The sequence below is a fragment of the Chlorocebus sabaeus genome, chromosome 5 (assembly GCF_047675955.1).
Source record: "Chlorocebus sabaeus isolate Y175 chromosome 5, mChlSab1.0.hap1, whole genome shotgun sequence".
NCBI lineage: Eukaryota > Metazoa > Chordata > Mammalia > Primates > Cercopithecidae > Chlorocebus > Chlorocebus sabaeus.
Genome location: NC_132908.1, coordinates 19,809,422 through 19,830,191, shown reverse-complemented (window position 1 = coordinate 19,830,191; position 20,770 = coordinate 19,809,422). Strand labels below are relative to the sequence as shown.

Below are 20,770 nucleotides of genomic sequence, written 5' to 3'. Positions count from 1 at the left end.
GGGCTACAGGCACACACCAACACACCTGGCTAGTTTTAAATATCTTTTTGTAAAGACAGGGTCTTACCATATTACCCAGGCTGGCTGAACTCCTGGCCTCAAGCGATCCTCCTGCCCTAGCCTCCCAAAGTCCTGGGATTACAGGTATGAGCAACTGCACCTGGGCAAATGCATTATTTAAATATACACACATACATGCACTCTAACATGGAGCCTTTCGTTATGTTTATAACTCTTAACTCAGTTGGGAATCTACACCAAGAAAGTAATATGAAATACAAAAATATTTTAAGCCCAAAGATATCTTTATAACTGCAGAAAACGCACAAGTGTATTTTGACGCACCAATGAATATTGTTTAAATTTTTAGTAATTTGAATCAATGAAAACATAGAATCATTGGTAGGGAATCAGATTATTTTTCTCTTTTATTTGTAATTTTCAGACTTCTATAATAAGGATGCTATTTAAATAGGATAAAAAAGTATACAGATGGTCCTAACTTACGATGGTTTAACTTATGATTGTTTGGCTATATGACTGGTTTATCAGGGTATTAAATGCGTTTTTGATTTATGGATTTCTCAGGATGTAACCCCAGTGTAAGTCAAGCAGCATCTATCCATACAATATTAACAATTATGTTTAAAAATGTGTGATCAATAAACTAAGAAAAATGTTAACAATTATTCTCTAATTTTTGTGGAGACAAGGTCTTGCTATGTTGCCCAGACTGGTCTCAAACTCCTGGTCTCAAATGAACCACCTGCCTTGGCCGCCGAAAGTGCTGGGATTATAGGCGTGAGTCACTGTGCCTGGTCAAAATGTTAACAATTGTATCTTTAGGTGGTGGGATATGGGGATGTTTCTCTTTTTATGCTTTTTGTGCTTCTCAGTCCTTATGAGCAAATATTGTAATATTGTTATAATCTGAAAAGAATACAACTTTCAAATAACAAAAACATAAAACACAGTTAATACTGAGACTTACTTGGCAGCTTGGACATCTGTGTTGGAAAGGTTTCCTTGAGCTATTGTTTTGACTTGATTATACGCAGCCTTGATTACCTAGGACAGATAAGTAAAAGTTGGTCATCTGTGGACAGTACCAGAGTCTCCTGCAGCACTGACATGCTTCTTTACTGAGGCAAAAACACAGATGGAAGGTTAGCTCCAGACAAACAGCACAGTGTCCACGTGGAATGCTGTCATCATTATGGGTTCCTTATTCTTCCTATGTTCATAAGGCAGCTGTTTGTACACAATCCTTCTGCCCCAGCCTCCCAAGAAGCTGGGACTACAGGTGCATGCTACCAGGCCTGGCTAATTTTTTAGTTTTTTTTTTGTAGAGATGTGTGGGCTCAAGTGATCCTCCCACCTCAACCTCCCAAAGTGTTGGGATTATAGGTGTGAGCCACCACACCCGGCCAAACACATGGATTTCTAATCACCCATAAAGAATAAGCACCTTTAAAACTTCTCCAGACTCTTGCAGCGTCATGCCATTAATACTGCTATCTCTTACTACTCACTAAGAAGAGAGTAATAATCCATACACAGCCAATTTGTAAGGCTTGTCCATACTTGAAAGCGAGAGTCAAGAAAGAATCTGAATCCTTCCTTGCATGGTATTTAAAAAAGAAAGAAAGAATAAAGTTCCAGGGATGTGGGTACTTGGTAAATATTTGTTGAATAAATAAATACATCTGGCCATGATTTTCTCCATCCCAATGCTGGCTGAGTCTGCTACTTATTTTTCCCTCTGATCACCTAAATTCTAGGACCTCTGTTTCCCCTTCATTTTTGCTGCCCATTTTCATAGCCACACCCCAGACCTGATCATAGCCTAGATTTGCATACCTCTGAAGTCCTCAATTCTAAGACCCGGACCTCAGTCTTTAATTTCACTATCCTCATTCTTCCACTTTATCAAGATCTCTAGTTCCTTGACTTGTCCAGTCTTTCAATTTATCAGGCCCCCTCTGGCTTCACTTCTCTATTGAGCCTAGATCCCTGAATCATCCTTTTAATCACTCTTACCAATGCTCCAATGCTCCCAGCTCCCTTGCCATATCCTCATACTTCTGACCTGCCCACTTTGCAGGATTCCAACCTGGGATTAACCCTAATACCTAACTCCTCCATTTCTCCATTAGGCTTGTGAATGCAACGGAGGAAAAATTACATGACAGTGCTGACTCACTGTACTGTGAATTTGTGGTCACTGATTTCAAGGATACACCTATACTACAGCGAATACCCACTTTTTGTGTACCTCACTATTTGTCCCAAACTTCACTACTTTCTTTAAACTTTCCTCCCTTCTCTGTCAAAACATGACTTAGCCTCCTGTCTCACTGAGGCGTTACTTCCCCATATTCCCAATATCTTCCAATATTAGCCTGTCTATAAGGCTAAACAGTCCACTTTTGTGCTGGATCCCACATATTCCTTTCTCAGACTTGAGCCATTTATAATTTTCTGTCTCCGCTATCTGCTCTGATCTTTTTGTTCAGTATGAATGTCTCTTTCAACTTAATCTCTGTGTAAACTCTCCTAAAACAGCCTGCTCCTTGAATGTCTAAGCTCCACTAGCCCACACCAACCTCTCATTTCTTACTTGTCATTCATTCCTTAATCACTACACATTTTAGCCAGTTTTCACTACTCTAGTCAAAACTGTTAAGATCACCCATGATGTCCTAGTTTGCTGAAACTACCAGACTTCTCAGTGGTAATGAATGTTATTTCACTGTGGGTCAAAATGGTGTTAAACATTCTCTCTTTCCTAGCCTTCAAATAGAACAGCTTCTCTTTTTCTTTCCGTTTACCTGGGCCATTTTTCTTAGCCACTTGCTCCTTAAATGATGTTCTTTCTCAGAAACTGAGCTTTAGTTTTCTTTTCCTACAATCATTCATACATATCCCTGATTTCTACACAATCTCTATACTGAAGACTTGCAAATAAACATCTTGGCATTCCCCTCTCCTGGTTTCTCAATTTAGATGTTTCAGAGCCAACTCAATGCAACTTGTCCAACCAGAACCAAAATTTCAAGTAGGCAATTCTCTCCTCTTTCCTGGAAGCATTAGTATACATGTGTAAATTTCCCTATAGCAGATAATGCTTCAATGATATCATACTATACAGAGCTCTGATAAGTCACTGCATTGCATTCAAACACTCCATATTTTAACTGAAAACATGTTCGTGGCCGGGGGGGGAAAATAACTTGTTCATGAAAGAAGTTTGGTGAGTATGCAACTTACATCTCCAGCAGCTGTGGCCTGGGAAATAGTATAAATCCCGAACAGTCCAGAATCTGAGTAATTGGCATTAAATGCGGAAACCTGAAAGATAATGAGACTTTACTGTATAATATTCTGCCAGGTAAAACAGGGCACGATTTCTTTAAGTCTGCCTAGAAAAAACTTGGCCCTTCACAGTATAAACAAAATAGATTAATATTTTACTTAACCAGTTCTGTCAAGAACTAAAGTATTCTGTATCTTTCAGAACTATCACGGCTTTGTTTTTTCATTTAAATATTTCTAAAATGACTGCTCCCTTTCCTTTATGCTGGGTATTTTCTAACCCTCTTTAGATGATTAAAGGTTAATGCAAACACTAATCCGCAAACATTATTATTATAATATAGATGGACTTTGCCATCAGGCAGACCTGGTTTCTTCTCTCTGCTGCTGGTAGGGACTTTTTCACCAATTTACTTTTATTTCTCTTATACACTCAAGTCAAAAAGTTAGAGAAAAATTTCTGCTTAGTGGTCATTATCCAGATGTCCAAGGTATCAAGAGTTTAGCCTCTGAATAACAGGGATATTGCTGTCTAGTTTGAGCAGAGCTTTTAGCTTTCTAGGGTGAACTCGATTTACAGTGCTTATGTGGACCATTTATGTGAAAATTACCTGAGTTCTTATTAAAAATACAAACTTTCAGATTCCTGAAATGGACTTACTGACTCAGGTCCCTATGGATGTAGCCTGGGAGCCCAGATTTTTAACAAGTGTTCCAGGTGATTCTTATGTACATTAAACTTGGAGAACCATTGGCTCAGTCCATGTAAAGCATAAGAATGGACTTCAATTTCTTTTCCTTGTTTTTTTTTGAGACAGAGTCTCGCTCTGTCGCCTAGGCTGGAGTGCAGTGGCACGATCTCGGCTCACTGAAACCTCTACCTCCTGGGTTCAAGCAATTCTTCTGCCTCAGCCTCCCAAGTAGCTGGGACTATAGGCGCGTGCCACCATGCCCAGCTAATTTCTGTATTTTTAGTAAAGACGGGGTTTCACCGTTTTCGCCAGGATGGTCTCGATCTCCCGACCTCGTGATCCGCCCATCTCGGCCTCCCAAAGTGCTGGGATTACAGGTGTGACCCACCACGCCTGGCTTGGACTTCAGTTTCTTTAATTGTAATTCTGAGGCCATCCTATTTATACTCTAAATTTCTGGCCAAGTTCTGAACTAGGAATTTCTATTAAATTACTTCATTGGATTAGGAGAGATGGGGGTTTCACCATGTTGGCCAGGCTAGTCTCGAACTCCTGACCTCAAGTGATCTGCCCACCTCAGCCTCTCAAAGTGCTGGGATTTTAGTCGCAAGCCACTGTGCCCAGCTTCTCATTTTCCTTTTTAAATTTAATCTCAAGCTGAAGGAATGAGTCTGTAAACAATTTCTTGGTATTCATCTTGTCCACTTGGTTGGAAAACAAAGAATAGTAAGATTCAGGAAGTAGCCATAAGAACAGAAGGGGACAGAAGAAAATCTAGAAAAAAAGACTAGTTAGAATCCAGGGGAAAGTTTAATATCTACAACTTTATTCTAAAGGGAACGGATGTCTGGATTCCCTTCATTTCTAAGCATTCAATTCCTCTTTCTATATGATTAATGACAAGTAATAGACAAAGTAGAAAAGTGAGTGAGTGTTTGATAGACCCTCAAATATACTGAAATCAAGCCTGGCTCTCTCTTTAATTGTACAAAGATTTTCTGTGTGTTTGTCTTACTTTTTAAGAATAGATTATCAGAATTACATCTTAAATACTGAGCCCTTGAAAGCAAAAGGAGAGACACCAACTGTTCAGACTCACATCAAATGGCTGCTGAGTTGCCTTGGCAACAGCCTGGTACAGATGGCTGGTGGTGTTGCTGCCCCTCTTGATATGTGGCCCAGCACCGAGGACATGCTGAAGAACACTAAATGCATTTGCCTCTGCACTTCCCGCGACAGCACTTTCTGCTACAAGAGCAGCATGGACAAGACTGTCTCCATTCTGTTCTCGGATTTCACCTGGGGCCAGGTTAAGGATAGAGGGAAGAAGAAAATGGCTTGTTCACCATTGGTTTCATTCTTCACTATTTCCTACAATACAGTATTAACCCACGAGTCTTTTCTGTGGCTCAGTGCTTTCCCCATACCATCCTGTCCCTAAACACACACAAAACATATGCTTAAAATACAACATCCAAGTCATCCGATTCTATGCCGAGACTGTTGAATAGTAAATATTCAGGCCTATTCCACCTGGACATGCTATTCTAGTGGGGAAACGCCCTTCTGATAAATTAACCCTAATAGAAGGAAATGCTTACCTCCACGGTATTTGGCCTTCACACCAGATAAACCAAACCCACCCCTCATGTTGAGAAACTGTTCAGCAACTTGCTTTAGAACAGGATGACTCACACCTGTTTCAACAAAAGCAAAAACAAAGCTAGAACCAGAATTACTAAAACACAATCATAAAATATTTTTTCTTTGTTTTAAAAATACGATTGTAAAATCTGAACATTACAGAAATAAGTAAGTCTTCTTGCCATAATGCCACTCTCCCAGAGATACCCAGTTTACTATTACTAAACTATTTACTATATACTTAGTATTACTATTCATCTAGAATTTTTTTCTGTGTAGTTAATATTATCCTCAATTTATTTCTAAAATGGTATCATTCTACTGATATTGTTTCTAACTGATCTTTCATAATTTAAAAATTTCTAAGTGTTTAGTCTACATCAAATATTTAATGGTTATAAAGAATCCCTTTCTATGGCTGTACCACCATTTATTTGATTAGTCCCCTCCTGATGGACGTTAGCATGTTTTTAATAGTTAGCTCTTAAAACAACATTGCATTGTCCATCAAAGAACACTATATCAAGAAAGTAAAAAAAGGACCCATGAAATGCAGGAAAATATTTGCAGATAATATATCTGCTAACAGCTTGAGTATCCAAAACATATAAAGAACCTTTACAACTCAATAATTAAGGAAAAAAACCCAATTAAAAAATGGGCAAGACTTGAATAGACATTTCTCCAAAGTTGACTGGGTACGGGGGCTCACACCTGTAATCCCAACAGTTTGGGAAGCCGAGGCAGGAGGATCACCTGAGCTCAGGAGTTCGAGACCAGCCCAGCCAACATGGTGAAACTCCATCTCTACTAAAATTACAAAAATTAGCCAGGAATGGTGGTGTGCACCTGTAATCCCAGGTACTTGGGAGGCTGAGGCCGGAGAATTGCTTGAACCTGGGAAGTGGAGGTGGCAGTGAGCTAAGATTGCGCCATTGCACTCCAGCCTGGGCGACAGAGAAAGCCTCTGTCTCAAAAGCCCAAAAAACAAATAAGTTATACAAATGGACAAAAAGCACATGAAAATATGTTCAATGTCATTTGTCATTAGGGAAATACAAACCAAAACCACAACGACCACTTCCCACCCAGTAGGATGGTCATAGTCAGAAAGACAGACAATAAGTGTTGGTAAGGATGTGGAGAAATTGAAACCTTTGTGCATTACTGGTGGGAATGTACAATGGAGCAGCTACTTTGGAAACCAGTCTGGCAGTTCCCCAAATGGTTAAACAGAGTTACCATATGTCCTGGCGATTCTATTCTGAGACATAACCAAAAGAACTAAAAACAGGTGTCCTAAGAAAAATGTACACATGAATGTTTATATTTACGACAGCCAAAAGGTGGAAACAACCCAAATGCCAATGAATGAAGAAACAAAATGTGGTAATGGAGTATTCTTGAGCCATGACAGGGAATGAGACATTGACACATGCTCCAATATGGATTGACCTTGAAAACATTATGCTAAGTAAGAAAAGCCAGTTACAAAAGGCCACATACTGTGTGATTCTATTTATATGAAATATCCAGAATAGTCAAATCTAAAGAGACAAAATAGATTATTGCTACTTAGGAGGCTGAGGTCGGAGGATCACCTGAGCCTAGGAGTTCAAGTGAGCTATGATTGTGCCACTGTGCTCCAGCTTGGGCAAAAGAATGAGACCTCCATCTCTTAAAAAAAAAAAAAAAAAGTACATTAGTGGATGCCACAGGCAGGGAGAAGATGAGAATGGGGAGTGACTGCTAATGGGTATGGGGCTTCTGGGGGAGATGATGAACACACCGTGAAATTAGGTAGCGGTAATAGCTAATTTATTAAAAACCACAGAACTATACACTTCAACAGGGTGAATTTTATGGCATGTAAATAATATCTTAAGCTGTTATTTGCAAAACAAAACAAAAAATATTACAAATTATATTCTCACGCAACTATTTTGTAAACTTGACCTAATGTTTTTGTAAGACAAATTCTTAAAAGTCACTGGGTCTACGAGTATAATTAGAGTTTTATTTTTTTCAGACAGAGTCTCGCTCTGTCGCCCATGCTGGAGTGCAGTGGCACGATATTGGCTCACTGAAATTACTGCCTCCCGGGTTCAAGCGATTCTCCTCCTCAGCCCCCTGACAGCTGGGATTACAGGCTTGAATCACCACGCCTGACTAATTTTTCTGTTTTTAGTAGAGACAGGGTTTTCACCAGGTTGGCCAGGCTGGTCTTGAACTCCTGACCTCAGGTGATCTGCCCATCTTAGTCTCCCAAAGTGCTAGGATTACAGGCATGAGCCACCATCCCCAGCCTAGAATTTTAACAGATATATTCAAAAAGATCTCCCAAAATGTACTAGTTTATATTCCTACTAACAATTTGTGAGAGTGCCTACTTCTCCATACTCTGGTTAACTCTGGGCAGTGTCTTTTAATTTTTAATTTTAATTTAAATTTTAATTTATCTTTTAATTTTGCCAATATCACAGATTAAAATTTTCTTAATTATTGGTGAGGCTGATCATTTAAAACAAAGATAGTTGGCTACACATATACAAACATATTTCTCCCATGAACTGTCTGCTCGTGCCCTTTGCCTGTTTTTCTAGTAAGCTGTACTTCCTTTTAAAAAACAGTCTGTAAAAGCTCTTTGCTTTGAGAAATTCACCTTTGTCACAGGTTTTACAAATACTGTAAAGAATTTAAAGCCAGAGGTTTACAAATTTAAATGCTGGATTCTGCTTTCCAAAACAAATGACTAGCAATTAAAATGCTATGATATATTGCCTGTCTGACATAAATAGAAGGCTGAAGTTTTCAAATTTTGTTCAATCCTATGTTCACGTAATTAGTTTAAGGAATTGCTCTTAAGGAAGCAAACTGATAGGCAGGCAATACTCAACTTACCAAGTCCAATCAAAGCCATTCTTGCACTTGTGAAATGGTTCTGAACAAAGTAATGTAACTGGGGAAGTTAAAAACACTTATTAGGTTATATTAGCATAAATACAAAAAGCTGTAAAAACATAAAAGTACAGTTTGGAAGAAAATCCTTAGCCTTATATAAATAGCTGCTGTAATAAACTACATGGTTCTGAGGTTAATTACCCTGGGATTTTATTATAAAAACCATTGTTTAAAAGAACTAGAACCTAATTGTGGTCATGGTTGCACAACTCTGTGAATATAATGAAAACCACTGAATTGTGTGCACTTTAAATAGGTTGTATAGTATGGTGAATTACATCTCAATAAAGCTGTTATTTATAAAAGGAATAAAAAGAGGCTAGGTGCAGTAGCTCATGCCTGTAATCCCAGCACTCTGGGAGGCCAACGCTGGCAGATCATTTGAGGCCACGAATTTGAGACCAGCCCGGGCAACACCCTGAAATCCTGACTCTACTAAAAACGCAAAAATGAGCCAGGCCTGGGGGTGTATGCCTGTAATCCCAGCTACTTGGGTGGTTTGAGGTACGAGAATTGTTTGAACCCAGGAGGCAGAGGTTGCAGTGAGCTGAGATCGTGCCACTGCACTCCAGCCTGGGTGACAGAGCAAGACTCTTGTCTCAAAAAAAAAAAAAAAAAAAAAAAAAAAGGAATAAAAAGAAATTAGAGCATACACTGGCCTAAACTTGAAAAAATGGACTATAATTTTTATTATAATGTAGCTTACGTAGTGTATCAGGTTTCTTTTGTGTTTATATAGGTAGTAATGGAGCACTATTAACATTCTATAACAGGGCTAACAGAGTTTTACCACAACACCCTTCTCGTCCATCTTTGAAGCCAATCTCTACAAAGCTTTTCTGACCATGAAGTCATTGTCTATACCAGGGTGTCCAAACTGTATGATCACAGAATTACTCAGAGAGCTTGAAAAACAAAAATGGTCATTGTCCCCCATTCTTAGGACTTACCCTACAGACTGATACAGAATATTAAATGTGGAATCCTAGAATTCTTATTTAAAACCAATGAACTACCCATCCATCCAATCAAACACTCAGGCGATCTGAAGATTGGCGAGACTTGGTAATCACTGGTTTATACTATCACCTTAGGCTTAATATACAAAAGTAGGGCTAAAACATGTACTTTCAACATAAATGCTATCCCTTCCAGATGGGTGAAAATTGGTTTGGGGTAACTAAGAAAAAAAAACTCACTACTTTTATGTATAAAGTACAAATATATAGTACATAAACTGTATCTGTGGTATTAAAAGTAAGAGGTTTAGAAAAAAATGGCTGGAAAGGCTCCTCAGGAAGGAAAGTGATAACGTTTGAGAATCACTGGGCTAAAGTAATGAAACTGAACTTTTAATTAATTTATCATAATCCATGCCCTACAATGAATGGTGTCTATATCTATAGAGTCACCTTGGAAAGTCATATGCTTTTTCTATTGATGTTTTTCTATTGATGCTGCCATTGTTCAAAGTATTCTAGCGCCAATTTCTTTAGAGTTTCCTTTAGCCTAGGGACACATTTAAAAAATACTATTAACTTTGAGATAACCAAGTTATCACAGTTAACATCTTGGTATTTGTCTACAATGCATACATACATACCTTTTGTTAAAAAAAAAAATGGGACCTTTTGGGATGTCCTAAATAGTAAATTGCCTTTATGTGACAATATGCTGTAAGTTTTATGTATCAACTAATATTTTTGAATGGTTGAATACTGTTCCATTCTATAAGTTATTTAACTAGTTCCCTAATGCTGGATATTAACTTGTTTCTAATTTTTCACAATTATAAAACAATATTACAATAGCTATTCTTGTGGATAAACCTTTGCTATGCTACTCTTTTAGCTATCTTAATGACACATCTTCATGAGGGTGAATTTGATTTCTAAAAAATTTCAAAACATTAGAGTCCAATCTTATGAAAAACTGCTGCCTGTTCAAGTTGGATGATATAAGTTAAAATTTCTAAATAAAAGTGCCATATGAACGGAAGGCATCAAATTATTAATTGATAAGTCAAAAAGAGAAGGGATACAGTTTAGTTTTCTGTAACAGCTAACTAGGGACGAAACGAGAATAAAAACCTTAAATTTTTCAGTCAGATATACTTTGAAGGTGTTGATAATTCCAAATTTTTCTCTTAATGTCTTTTGATAAAATTTGTTTTTGGGTCCAGGTGGTAGGAATAGGAAATGAAGATTATATGCACATACCTATACTTGTAGATTTAGCATTCAATGTTTCATGTTTTGGAAACAAAGTTCTAAGATGCACATATGGCTGTGGCATGTGACAAACCCCAATAGCCAGCAAAGGGAGGCTGGTGTGCCAAAGAACGTGAATGAGCGAGCGAGGATGGAACGGGAGCTAAGGAAGTGGGCTCAAGTCTTATTTACGAATTCAGAGAGACCAAAGAGTTTTAGTCAAAGGACCTATTTTATATATATGTATGTATACACACACTTTTTTTTTTTTTTTTGAGACAGGGTCTTGCTATGTTGCCCAGGCTGGTCTTGAACTCCTGGCCTCAAGTGATCCTTCTGCCTCGGCCTCCCAAAGTGCTGAGATTACAGGGGTGAACCACTGGGCCCAGCCCCTATTATGCTACTTAAACATTTAAATACTGTTTAAAAAAGATACACAGGCTGGGTGCAATGGCTCATGCCTATAATCCCAGCACTTTGAGAGGCAGAGGCAGGAGGACTGCTTCAGCCTAAGAGTTCAAGACCAGCCTAGGCAACACAGCGAGACCCCATATTTAAAACAAACAAACAAAAAAGATACATACACACAGAAAAGGGTTTAGAAGAAAATATACCAAGTATTAACATTGAGTGCCTTTAGGTATGTGAGATGTTTTCTTTTCCTTCATTTTGCCTGATTTTACTTTTTAATGATCATGTCCCTTTAGTCATGAAAACATTTCTTTTTTTTTTTATAAAAACATTTCTTAAAGGATATACAAGAATTGCTCAGATAAAATTTTAGTTAAAAAGCAGGCAGATGAAAAAGCAAGCACATTGAATTTCTTAAAGTTAGAAGATAAAAAGAAAAATTAACCAACAAACCTGAAATGGTAGATGTTCAATTTAATGTGAAAAACAAGTACATTTCAAAATATGTTTTATTGGTACCTCCTCTGATGTCACTTTTCCAATCCTATAGTCAGGACAGTACAAGGGATTAGCCAAGGCATTCCGGTAAGCTGCTGCATGCAAATTTTCAATGACATCTGTGAGATAAGTGAAGCAGCATTTAGGGAAATGCACTTTCAGTAAAGACGTTTTTAAAACCTAGAAAGCAACAAGCCTATACAAATTTGGTCATCTTCTGGCATTCATATGTTAAGAGGACTTAAAATTATTATTATTTAACCTCTAGTAACTGCCAGTTTCTGTCAGTAGAATGTGCTAAGGAAAAAAAGGGATTACATGGCAGCAGCTTCTATATACTGGAGTCCACCTAAACCACTTTTCTAACTTTAACCTAGCTGGTATCACTGGGAAGGTATATTGGCCTGGGTTTCGGGAAGTCCCCATCTAGTTATGGTTTTGCTGTCATCTTGCCATGTGACCTAGCATAAGTCATTTAATCTGAATTTTACTTACTTCTAGGTTTCCTCTCTAGGTAATAAGGAGGTTGTCAGGTAGCTTTCAGGGGACCAAAGTGAGCTTCCACTGGGACTTACTCCTCCGTGGTGCTTGGTGCTTTCCCTGCTTTCTTGCTTCAATGCCTTTTTGCCTGCAGTGTTTCCTTCAGTTGCTCATTACCTGGCAACTTCCCTATGAGAGGCACCACGCTAGATGCTAGAAATACAGAGATGTGGAACATACAAGGCCTGCCCTCACATTTTAAGAGGAAAACCTGTGAAATAAAGTATTATGGGTGCAACGTCGGCAGTGGGTCAAAAGTGCAATAGAGGTACAAGGGAAGGGCAGTGGGAATTAGAAAACAATTAATACAAGTCATATGTGGGATCCATCTTACAGAATGAGCTGGTGTTTCCCAGGGGAAATCATTTGGGAACAGCAATTTAGGCGTAGGAAGCAGACAAAACAAAGGCATAAAGTATAACAATAATTTGATTCAAATGGGAATTGCAGCTGGGAGGAGAAGAGGGTAGAGCACGAAGTAAGAGAAGTGGGCTGGTAAGATCACGCAAGGCCATATACGTATATGCTGTTTAGACTTTATCCCACAGCTAATAAGAAGGCTTACTTTCATGTCAGAAGCTTGCTGTAATTGCCGTGTGGGAGATGGACTCAAGATGTAAATCTGGAGGCAGAAACCAGCCAGGAGACCACACAGTAACTGTTCAGACAGAATAGATGCAGGCTGGTGTCTCACTGCCGCCAGTGGGGAAGAAGCCACTCTGGACACACAGGTCATCTTTTCTAAAATTGTACTATTCTATCTATTTCTTCAGTAGAAATCCTGAGCAACACAGATCACGCTCCTCTGTGACACCAAGCATCACCATGAAATAACATCAGTCACTAGGCCAGCATGTGGAGGGGAGCCTGTCCCATGCTGAGCCACTGAGTTGACCTATTTCTGCTCTACCTGCACATTTCTGCTCCCACCAGAAGTTGAATGACTCCCAGGAGTCAGCGGCACTTGTTTATAGACTTGTATTACCAGTTGTACTTGTCAAGATTATATAATCAGACATTATATAAACATAAAATATGAATGCAAAAAAGATTCCTACTTAAAAAAATTAAGTTACTTACTTTGGAAAGACTCAATAAAGAGCAGATGGCTAAACAATAATAGCAATACAACAGTAAGCAATAATAGCAGCAGCAATAAACTGGTGCAGAATTTGGTGTAAGCAAAACAACTCTTAAAAATGATTGGGGGTCAGGCACAGTGGCTCACGCCTGTAAACCCAGCACTTTGGGAAGCTGAGGTGGGAGGATCACTTCAGCCCAGGAGTTCAAGACCAGCCTGGGCAATATAGTGAGACCTCATCTCTATTAAAAAAAAAAAAAAAAATTAGCCGGGTGTGGTGGTGTGTGCCTGTAGTCCCAGCTACTCAGGAGGCTGAGGTAGGAGGATCACCTGAGTCCAGAAGGTTCAGGCTGCAGTGAGATCGTGCCACTGCACTCCAGTCTGGGCAACAAGCAACACCTTGTCTCAAAAACAAACAAACAAAAACAAAACATCGGGAAGGAAACAGGAAAAACTTCTAGGATCCTACAATTTACTTACCATCGAACATGAAAAATGGTTATAAATGTTTAGAAACAAAAGAATAACGTATCTAAATAACAAACTTTTGAAAAATACATTTTCAAATTCAAGTAGTGAAACATTTGGCCAGGCATAGTGGCTCACACCCATAACCCCAGCACTTTGGGAGGCTGAGATGAGTGGATCACTTGAGGCCAGGAATTCAAGACTGAACTCCAGCCTGACTGACATGGCAAAATCCTGTTTCTACTAAAAATACAAAAACGTAGTCAGGTGTGGTGGTGCACACCTATAATTCCAGCTGCTCGGGAGGCTGAGGCAGGAGAATTGTTTGAACCCAGGAGGCGGAGGTTGCTGTGAGCCAAAATTGTGCCACCGCACTCCAGCCTGGGTGACAGAGTGAGACTCTGTCTCAAAAAAATAAATAAATAAAAATAAAAAAATAAATTTTGACAGCATTTTTTTTCTTCTATAAATTGATCTTCTAAAAAACTCAGTATCTTAGAAACAAATGTGATCTGGAAATGTACTTACGAGTCTGCGGATTCTGAAAGGCCACAGCTTTGTCAATCTTTAGCTGAGGCTGAAGGTCAGCTACTTCCCAACGACGAAATTCTGGTGCTGTGGTGACATTGAGCAGGAACTCCATTAGAATATCACTACAGAAGACATCGAGATAAGAATTACGAGTCAAAAATGTAAAACTAACATTTGAGATTCCACATAGCTGTAATGCTTTCAATGTGAAACTTTAGGCCTTGTGGTAAGCACAGTGTTTATGAGCAGTTTATGAATAATAATCCAAAATGGAAGTCAGAGGTCATAAGGATGCATTACAAAGACTAGAAGTGAGCAGTTTAGCATTTCTTTCAAAGCAGAAGTCCTAAACACACACAGGTACTTACACATCACCCCGCAGGCATTCCACAGTGTAAGCCATGGTTTCCCTTGTTGCGGTCACACTGAATTGGAAAATAAACTACAGTAAATCATCTGAATCAGGATAGTAAGCTTTCCCTTATAATCTTCTGTTGTATCAACCAATTCCTTTGGAAAAAAAATTTCTGAAGTATAAAAGGTGTGAACGATAATACAACAAAACTCCACATACTCATCAACTAAAATTTAAAAATTTTTTAAAAACCAGCAAATAATTCCACCCTAAAATGAGTGAAATCTGGTCACATGTTGCAACACAGATGAACCCTGAGGACATTATGCCAAGTATAATAAGCCAGTCACAAAGGGACAAATATTGTATGATTCTACTTATGAGGTACCTGGAGTAGTCAAATTTGTAGAGACTGAAAAGAGAATGGCAGTTGCCAGAGGCTGAGGGGAGGGGAGAATGAGCAGCCATTGTTTAACAGGAGTCGGAGTTTCAGGTGGGAGAAGATAGAAAAGTTCTGGAGATGAATGTTGGTGATAGTTGCTAAACGCCACTCAACTGCACACTTAAGAAAATGATAAATTTGGGCTGGGCGCAGTGGCTCACATCTGTAATCCCAGCACTTTGGGAGGCTGAGGTGGGCAGATCACTTGAGGTCAGGAGTTTGAGACCAGCCTGGCCAACAGAGGGAAATCATGGTCTCTACTGAAAATACAAAAATTAGCCAAGTGTGGTGGCGTGCACCTGTAATCCCAGCTACTCAGGAGGCTGAGGCAAGAAAATCGCTTGAACCCGAGAGGCAGAGGTTACAGTGAGCCAAGATCACACCACTGCACTCCAGCCTGGGCGACACAGCAAGACTGTCTCAAAAAAAAAAAAAAAAAAAGGAAGATAAATTTTATGTTGTATACATTTGACCACAATTTTTTTAAATGGCAAATAAAGTTGAAGATCTTTTCGTACCCTTCCAAGGCCAATTCCCTCACTTTCTCCCACTCTGGAAACCACAATCATAAGCACTACATGGTATTTTTCTGCTTTAAAAACTATACCTTAAAAAAATCTTGAAACCTGCTTGTTCACACACTATTTTGCCCTTCAGCTGTGCTATACTGATGTATAGATCTAGTTCATTCTGTAATGGCCATGTAGTGGTCTCATCATGACTGTCATACTTTACCCATTTCCCTAAAGATGGACACTTAGATCATTTCCAGTCTTTATAAAGAATACCTTTGCGCATGTGATTAAAAACTGTGGGGTTTTTCAGTATTACTAGACATTCCTTGACTCTTTCCTAAGTGGTTGTACCAATTTATAATCCTGTCGGCAGAATGAGACATTCTTTATCATTTTTACCACTGACAACACAATATATAAAAAATCTGGGCTGGGTGTGGTGGCTCACTTATGTAATCCCAGCACTCTGGGCTGAGGTGACAGGATCACCTGAGGCCAGGAGTTCAAGATCAGTCTGGGCAACATAGACCCCCACCAGTATAAAAAATAAAAAATTAGCTGGGCATGGTGGCATGTGCCTGTAGTCCTAGCTACTTGGAAAGCTGAGGGAGAAGAATCGCTTGGGCCCAGGAGTTCAAGGCTGCAATAAGATATGTCTGCACCACTGCACTCTAGAGCTTGGGCAATTGAGCAAGACCCTGTCTTTAAAATAAATAAATAAATAAGAAAGAAAGAAATGCTGTTTCTGTCCTGATTGTTCCACTGACCAGCTGTTCCCCAAGTCTCTCTTCCTCTCTTTGGGCCTTCCTACTTCTGAGACACAACAATATTGAAACTAGGCCAATTAATAACCCGACAATGGGTATACAAGTGAAAGGAAGAGTCTCATGTCTAAGTATACAAGTGAAAGGAAGAGTCTCATGTCTCTCACTTTAAAAGAGAAGCTAGAAGGGATTAAGATACTGAGGAAGTGAGGCAGGCATGTTAAAAACAGAGACAGGTCAAAAGCTAAGCCTCTTGCACCAGTCTAGTTCTTGAAGAAAACTAAAAGTGCTACTCCACCAAACACATGAAAGATATGAAAGTAAAACAGCCTTATTGCTGATAATAGAGAGTTTTAGTGGTCTGGATAGATTGCATTACCTTAAGTCAAAGCCTAGTCCAAAGCAATGCCCTAACTCTTCAATTATATGAAGGCTGAGAGAGGGAAGGTGCAGAAGAAAAGTATGAAGCTAGCAGAGGTTAGTTCATGAGCTTTAAGGAAAGAAGCCATCTTCTTAATATAATAGTACACAGTGAAGCAGCAAATGCTGATATGGAAGCTGCAGCAAGTTATCCAGATCTACATAAGATCATCCATGAAGGTGGCTACACTAAACCACAGATTTTCAATGTTGACAAAACAGCCTTACAATGGAAGAAGATGCTATCCAGGACTTTCATAGCTAAAGTCAATGCCTGGCTTCAAAGCTTCAAAGGACAAGCAGACACTTGCTAGGGACTAATGCGGCTGGTGACTTTAGGTTGAGGTCATTTACCATTCTCAAAATCCTACAGCCCTTAGGAATTATGCTAAATCTACTGTGCCTGTGCTCTGCAAATGGAACAAAAAAGCCTGGATGACACTATATCTGTTTATAGCATGGTTGATGGAGTATTTTAAGCCCATTGCTCAGAAAAAAGATTCCTTTCAAAATATTACTGCTCACCGACAATGCATTTAGTCACCCAAGAGCTCTGATGCAGATGTAGAAGGAGACTGATACTGTTTTCATGGCTGCTAATAGTACATTCCTTCTGCATCCCATGGATCAAGGAGTAATTTTTATTTTCATCTCTTATTATTTAAGAAATACATTTTGTAAGGCTATAGCTACCACAGACAGTGAAGACGCTGATGGATCTGGGCAAAGTAAATTAAAAAACTTTCTGCAAAGGATTCACCATTCTAGACACCATTAAGAACATTTGTGACTCACGGGAGGATGTCAAAGTATCAACATTAACATAGAGTTTGGAAGAAGCCAATTCCAACCCTCATGGATGACTCTGAGGGGCAAGACTTCAGAGGGAGAAGAAACTGCAAATATTGTGGGAGGAGCAAGAGAACTAGAAGTAGAGCCTGAAGATGTGACTGAAGGGCTGCAATCTTATGATAAAACTTGAACAGATAAGGAACTGCTTCTTATGGATGAGCAAAGAAAGTGGGTTTCTTGAGATGGAATCTACTCCTGGTTGAAGATGCTGTGAACATTGTTGAAATGATAACAAAGAATATTACATAATCTCAGTTGATAAAAAAGTGGTAAGGTTTGAGACAACTGACTTTAATTTTGAAAGAAGTTCTGTGGGTAAATGGCTAAAAACAGCATCTCATGCTACTGAGAAATCTTTCATAAAAGGAAGAGTCAATCAATGCAGCAAACTGCATTGTTGTCTGATTTGAAGAAATTGTTAGTCACCACCACCTTCAGCAACCATCACCTTGATCAGTCAGCAGCCATTAACGTGGAGGAAAGACCCTCCACCAGCAAAAAGATTATGACTTGCTGAAGATTCAGATAATTGTTAACATTTTTAAAGCAATAAAATATTTTAAAAGGTTATGTACTTTTTTTCCAAGATAAAATGTCATTGTACACTTAGTAGACCACAGTATAGTGTAAACGTAACTATTATATGCACTGGGAAACCACAAAATCCCTATGGCTTGCTTTGCTGCGATATTTTGTGGTGGTCTGGAACAGAGCCTGCAATGTCTCTGAGGTATGCCTATATATTGCAGTTATCTACTCCCAGTCAGTTACTTAAATTTTTACTTTAAGACATAAAGATGTTTTAAATTTTGATGTACTCAAACTCATCAGTCTTTTCCTTCTTGTATTACTTAAGAAATCCTCAACCTCCTTGATAACAGAGAAAAGTTCCCTTACAATTGAATATTTTCTGGCATTTTCACTATTTTCTATTACTTATTTAACAAACCTTAATTTGCTACCAACTGCTTCAATTCCACGGATTATCTTGAAAGATGAAGCTCCTTTTGTCGTCTTGAAAAAGAAAAGAATGATTATCTTTGTAGTTTTTCAATGCCAAGTTTGCTAAACATCACACTATGTCAAAATCTGTTGTCTGTTATGAGCAGATTTAAAAAGAATTTTACTAAATTCCTGCATCCTTTTTAGTTAAGAATTATAAAACAAGGCTCAACAAAAAGCTTAAGCATAGATTTTTATATTAAGTACATTCATATAAAATTTCCACTGTCAAACACAAGCTTACTGGATTCACTAGTCTATTCTGAAAGAGACTTGCATATGGGAAAAAAAAAAGTTAATTTTCTTTCAATTTATGGCACTTCGTTTTAAAATTTTGTTTACTGATTTCTTATGCTCTAATATCAACGTTCATATGGATACTAATTTAGTGCTTCTCTGCAGCAAATATGTTGTGGTTTCTCATTTTACATTAAAGGACTGTACTGGGTTAAACAGTGTTCCCCTCTAAATTTATGTCCAGCCAGAATGTTTGCATGTTACTTTATTTGGTAATAAGGTCTCTGCAGATTTAAGTACTTAAGATGACATCATATTGGATTATGGTGGGCACTAAATCTAATATAAATGGTATCCTTATTAGGAGGAAATGTGGACACAGACAGAAGGAAGGCCATGTGACAACAAAGGCAGAGACTGCAGTGATGCAGCTGCAGGTCAAGGAATGTGAAGGGTTGTGGGCAACTGCTGGAAGCTAGGAACAGGCAGGGAAGGATTTGTGCCTTCCTAGAACCTTTAGAGGGATCACAGCCCTGCTGATATCTTGGCTTGGCTTAGATAACTTGACTTTGACTTCCAGCCTCTAGAACTGTGACAGGATAAATTTATTTGGTTTAAGCTACCCAGTCTGTGGTAATTTGTTATGGCAGGTCAAGGAAGCAAATATAAAGCCTTTGATTTTAGTTTTTCTTTTACACAGGACCAAGATACCCACAGCATTTCCAAACACTTGAGGTAATGAAGATACTTACCAGACTGGATGCAAGTCGCAGCAAATGGGTGGTTCCTAAATTGTTGGAGTCCTCATATCTACTGCCTGCTTTAATGAACAAACCAATTCTTGATAGAGGAGCATAGTTTTCCAAAGAAGCAATCACCAAGCCATTTGGTAACTTGGTAAACTGTATTTAAAATAAAGTAGAGATATAATGAATGTCTGCATATTACCAAAGAGAGTAAGGCATGTATGGGTTCTAGCGAGCAAGTTAGTGGGACTAACCTCAAGGTCCTGAGGTTGTGGCGGTGCTCCTGCAGGCGCAGCCGTGGCTTTAACTTTGGGGGCAACTTTGAGGGAATAAAATCTCTAAACACAAAAAAAACACAGGTCACACACATTTCTTACAAGAACAGTGCTTTATATAAAAGCATGGTACCTTAGGGTACCCAAGCAACAAAGGGTGTTCAGGGGTAAAAGCAGCAATAACCACCTCCATGGGAGGATTTAGCTGCATAACTTTTTTTTTGTTTGTTTTTGAGACAGAATGTCCCTCTGTCGCTCAGGCTGAAGTGCAGTGGTGCAATCTCGGCTCACTGCAACCTCCACCTCCTGGGTTCAAGCCATTCTCCTGCCTTAGCCTCCCAAGTAGCTGGAACTACAGGTGCGTGCCACCATGTCCAGCTAGTTTTTGTTTTTGTATTTTTTTTAGTAGAGATGGGGGTTTCACTGTGTTGGCCAAGCTGGTCTCGAACTCCTGATCTTAAGTGATCCGCCCGCCCTGGCCTCCCAAAGTGTTGGGATTACAGGCATGACCCACTGCACCCCACCTAGCTGCATAACTTATTAACCCACCTGTTTACCCGAGCCATTCTTAAACCTCTATTTATTAGTGATTTATAGAATTCTTGATGCTTATTTGTTTATGATGTAAAGAATCGCTGTATTTTCTTAACTTTCAGTTACCTTATAAAAGTTTAATCATTCTTTGTAGCTCTAAAGCTTTGGCATTTTTTGAAAAAGCGTCAGATCGCCCCATCCACAACCTTTTTTTTTTTTTTTGAGACCAAGTCATGCTCTGTGTGCCAGGCTGGAGTGCAACGGTGCAATCTTGGGT

At 38.9% G+C, this 20,770-nt stretch overlaps 1 protein-coding gene across 1 annotated transcript in view; it reads right to left on the bottom strand.

Annotated features, from left to right (window-relative positions):
* UQCRC2 (ubiquinol-cytochrome c reductase core protein 2) overlaps nt 1–20,770 on the bottom strand; it is a 30,350-nt gene that overhangs the window by 6,156 nt on the left and 3,424 nt on the right. The window contains exons 2-12 of the mRNA XM_007987629.3: nt 19,939–20,022; nt 19,691–19,840; nt 18,649–18,713; nt 14,720–14,776; nt 14,349–14,473; nt 11,753–11,850; nt 8,553–8,610; nt 5,609–5,704; nt 5,107–5,306; nt 3,271–3,351; nt 992–1,068 (exon numbers count right to left, since the gene is read on the bottom strand). Of these exons, the coding sequence (XP_007985820.3) occupies nt 992–1,068; nt 3,271–3,351; nt 5,107–5,306; nt 5,609–5,704; nt 8,553–8,610; nt 11,753–11,850; nt 14,349–14,473; nt 14,720–14,776; nt 18,649–18,713; nt 19,691–19,840; nt 19,939–20,022 (1,091 nt within the window). The remainder of the gene's footprint in view (nt 1–991; nt 1,069–3,270; nt 3,352–5,106; nt 5,307–5,608; nt 5,705–8,552; nt 8,611–11,752; nt 11,851–14,348; nt 14,474–14,719; nt 14,777–18,648; nt 18,714–19,690; nt 19,841–19,938; nt 20,023–20,770) is intronic.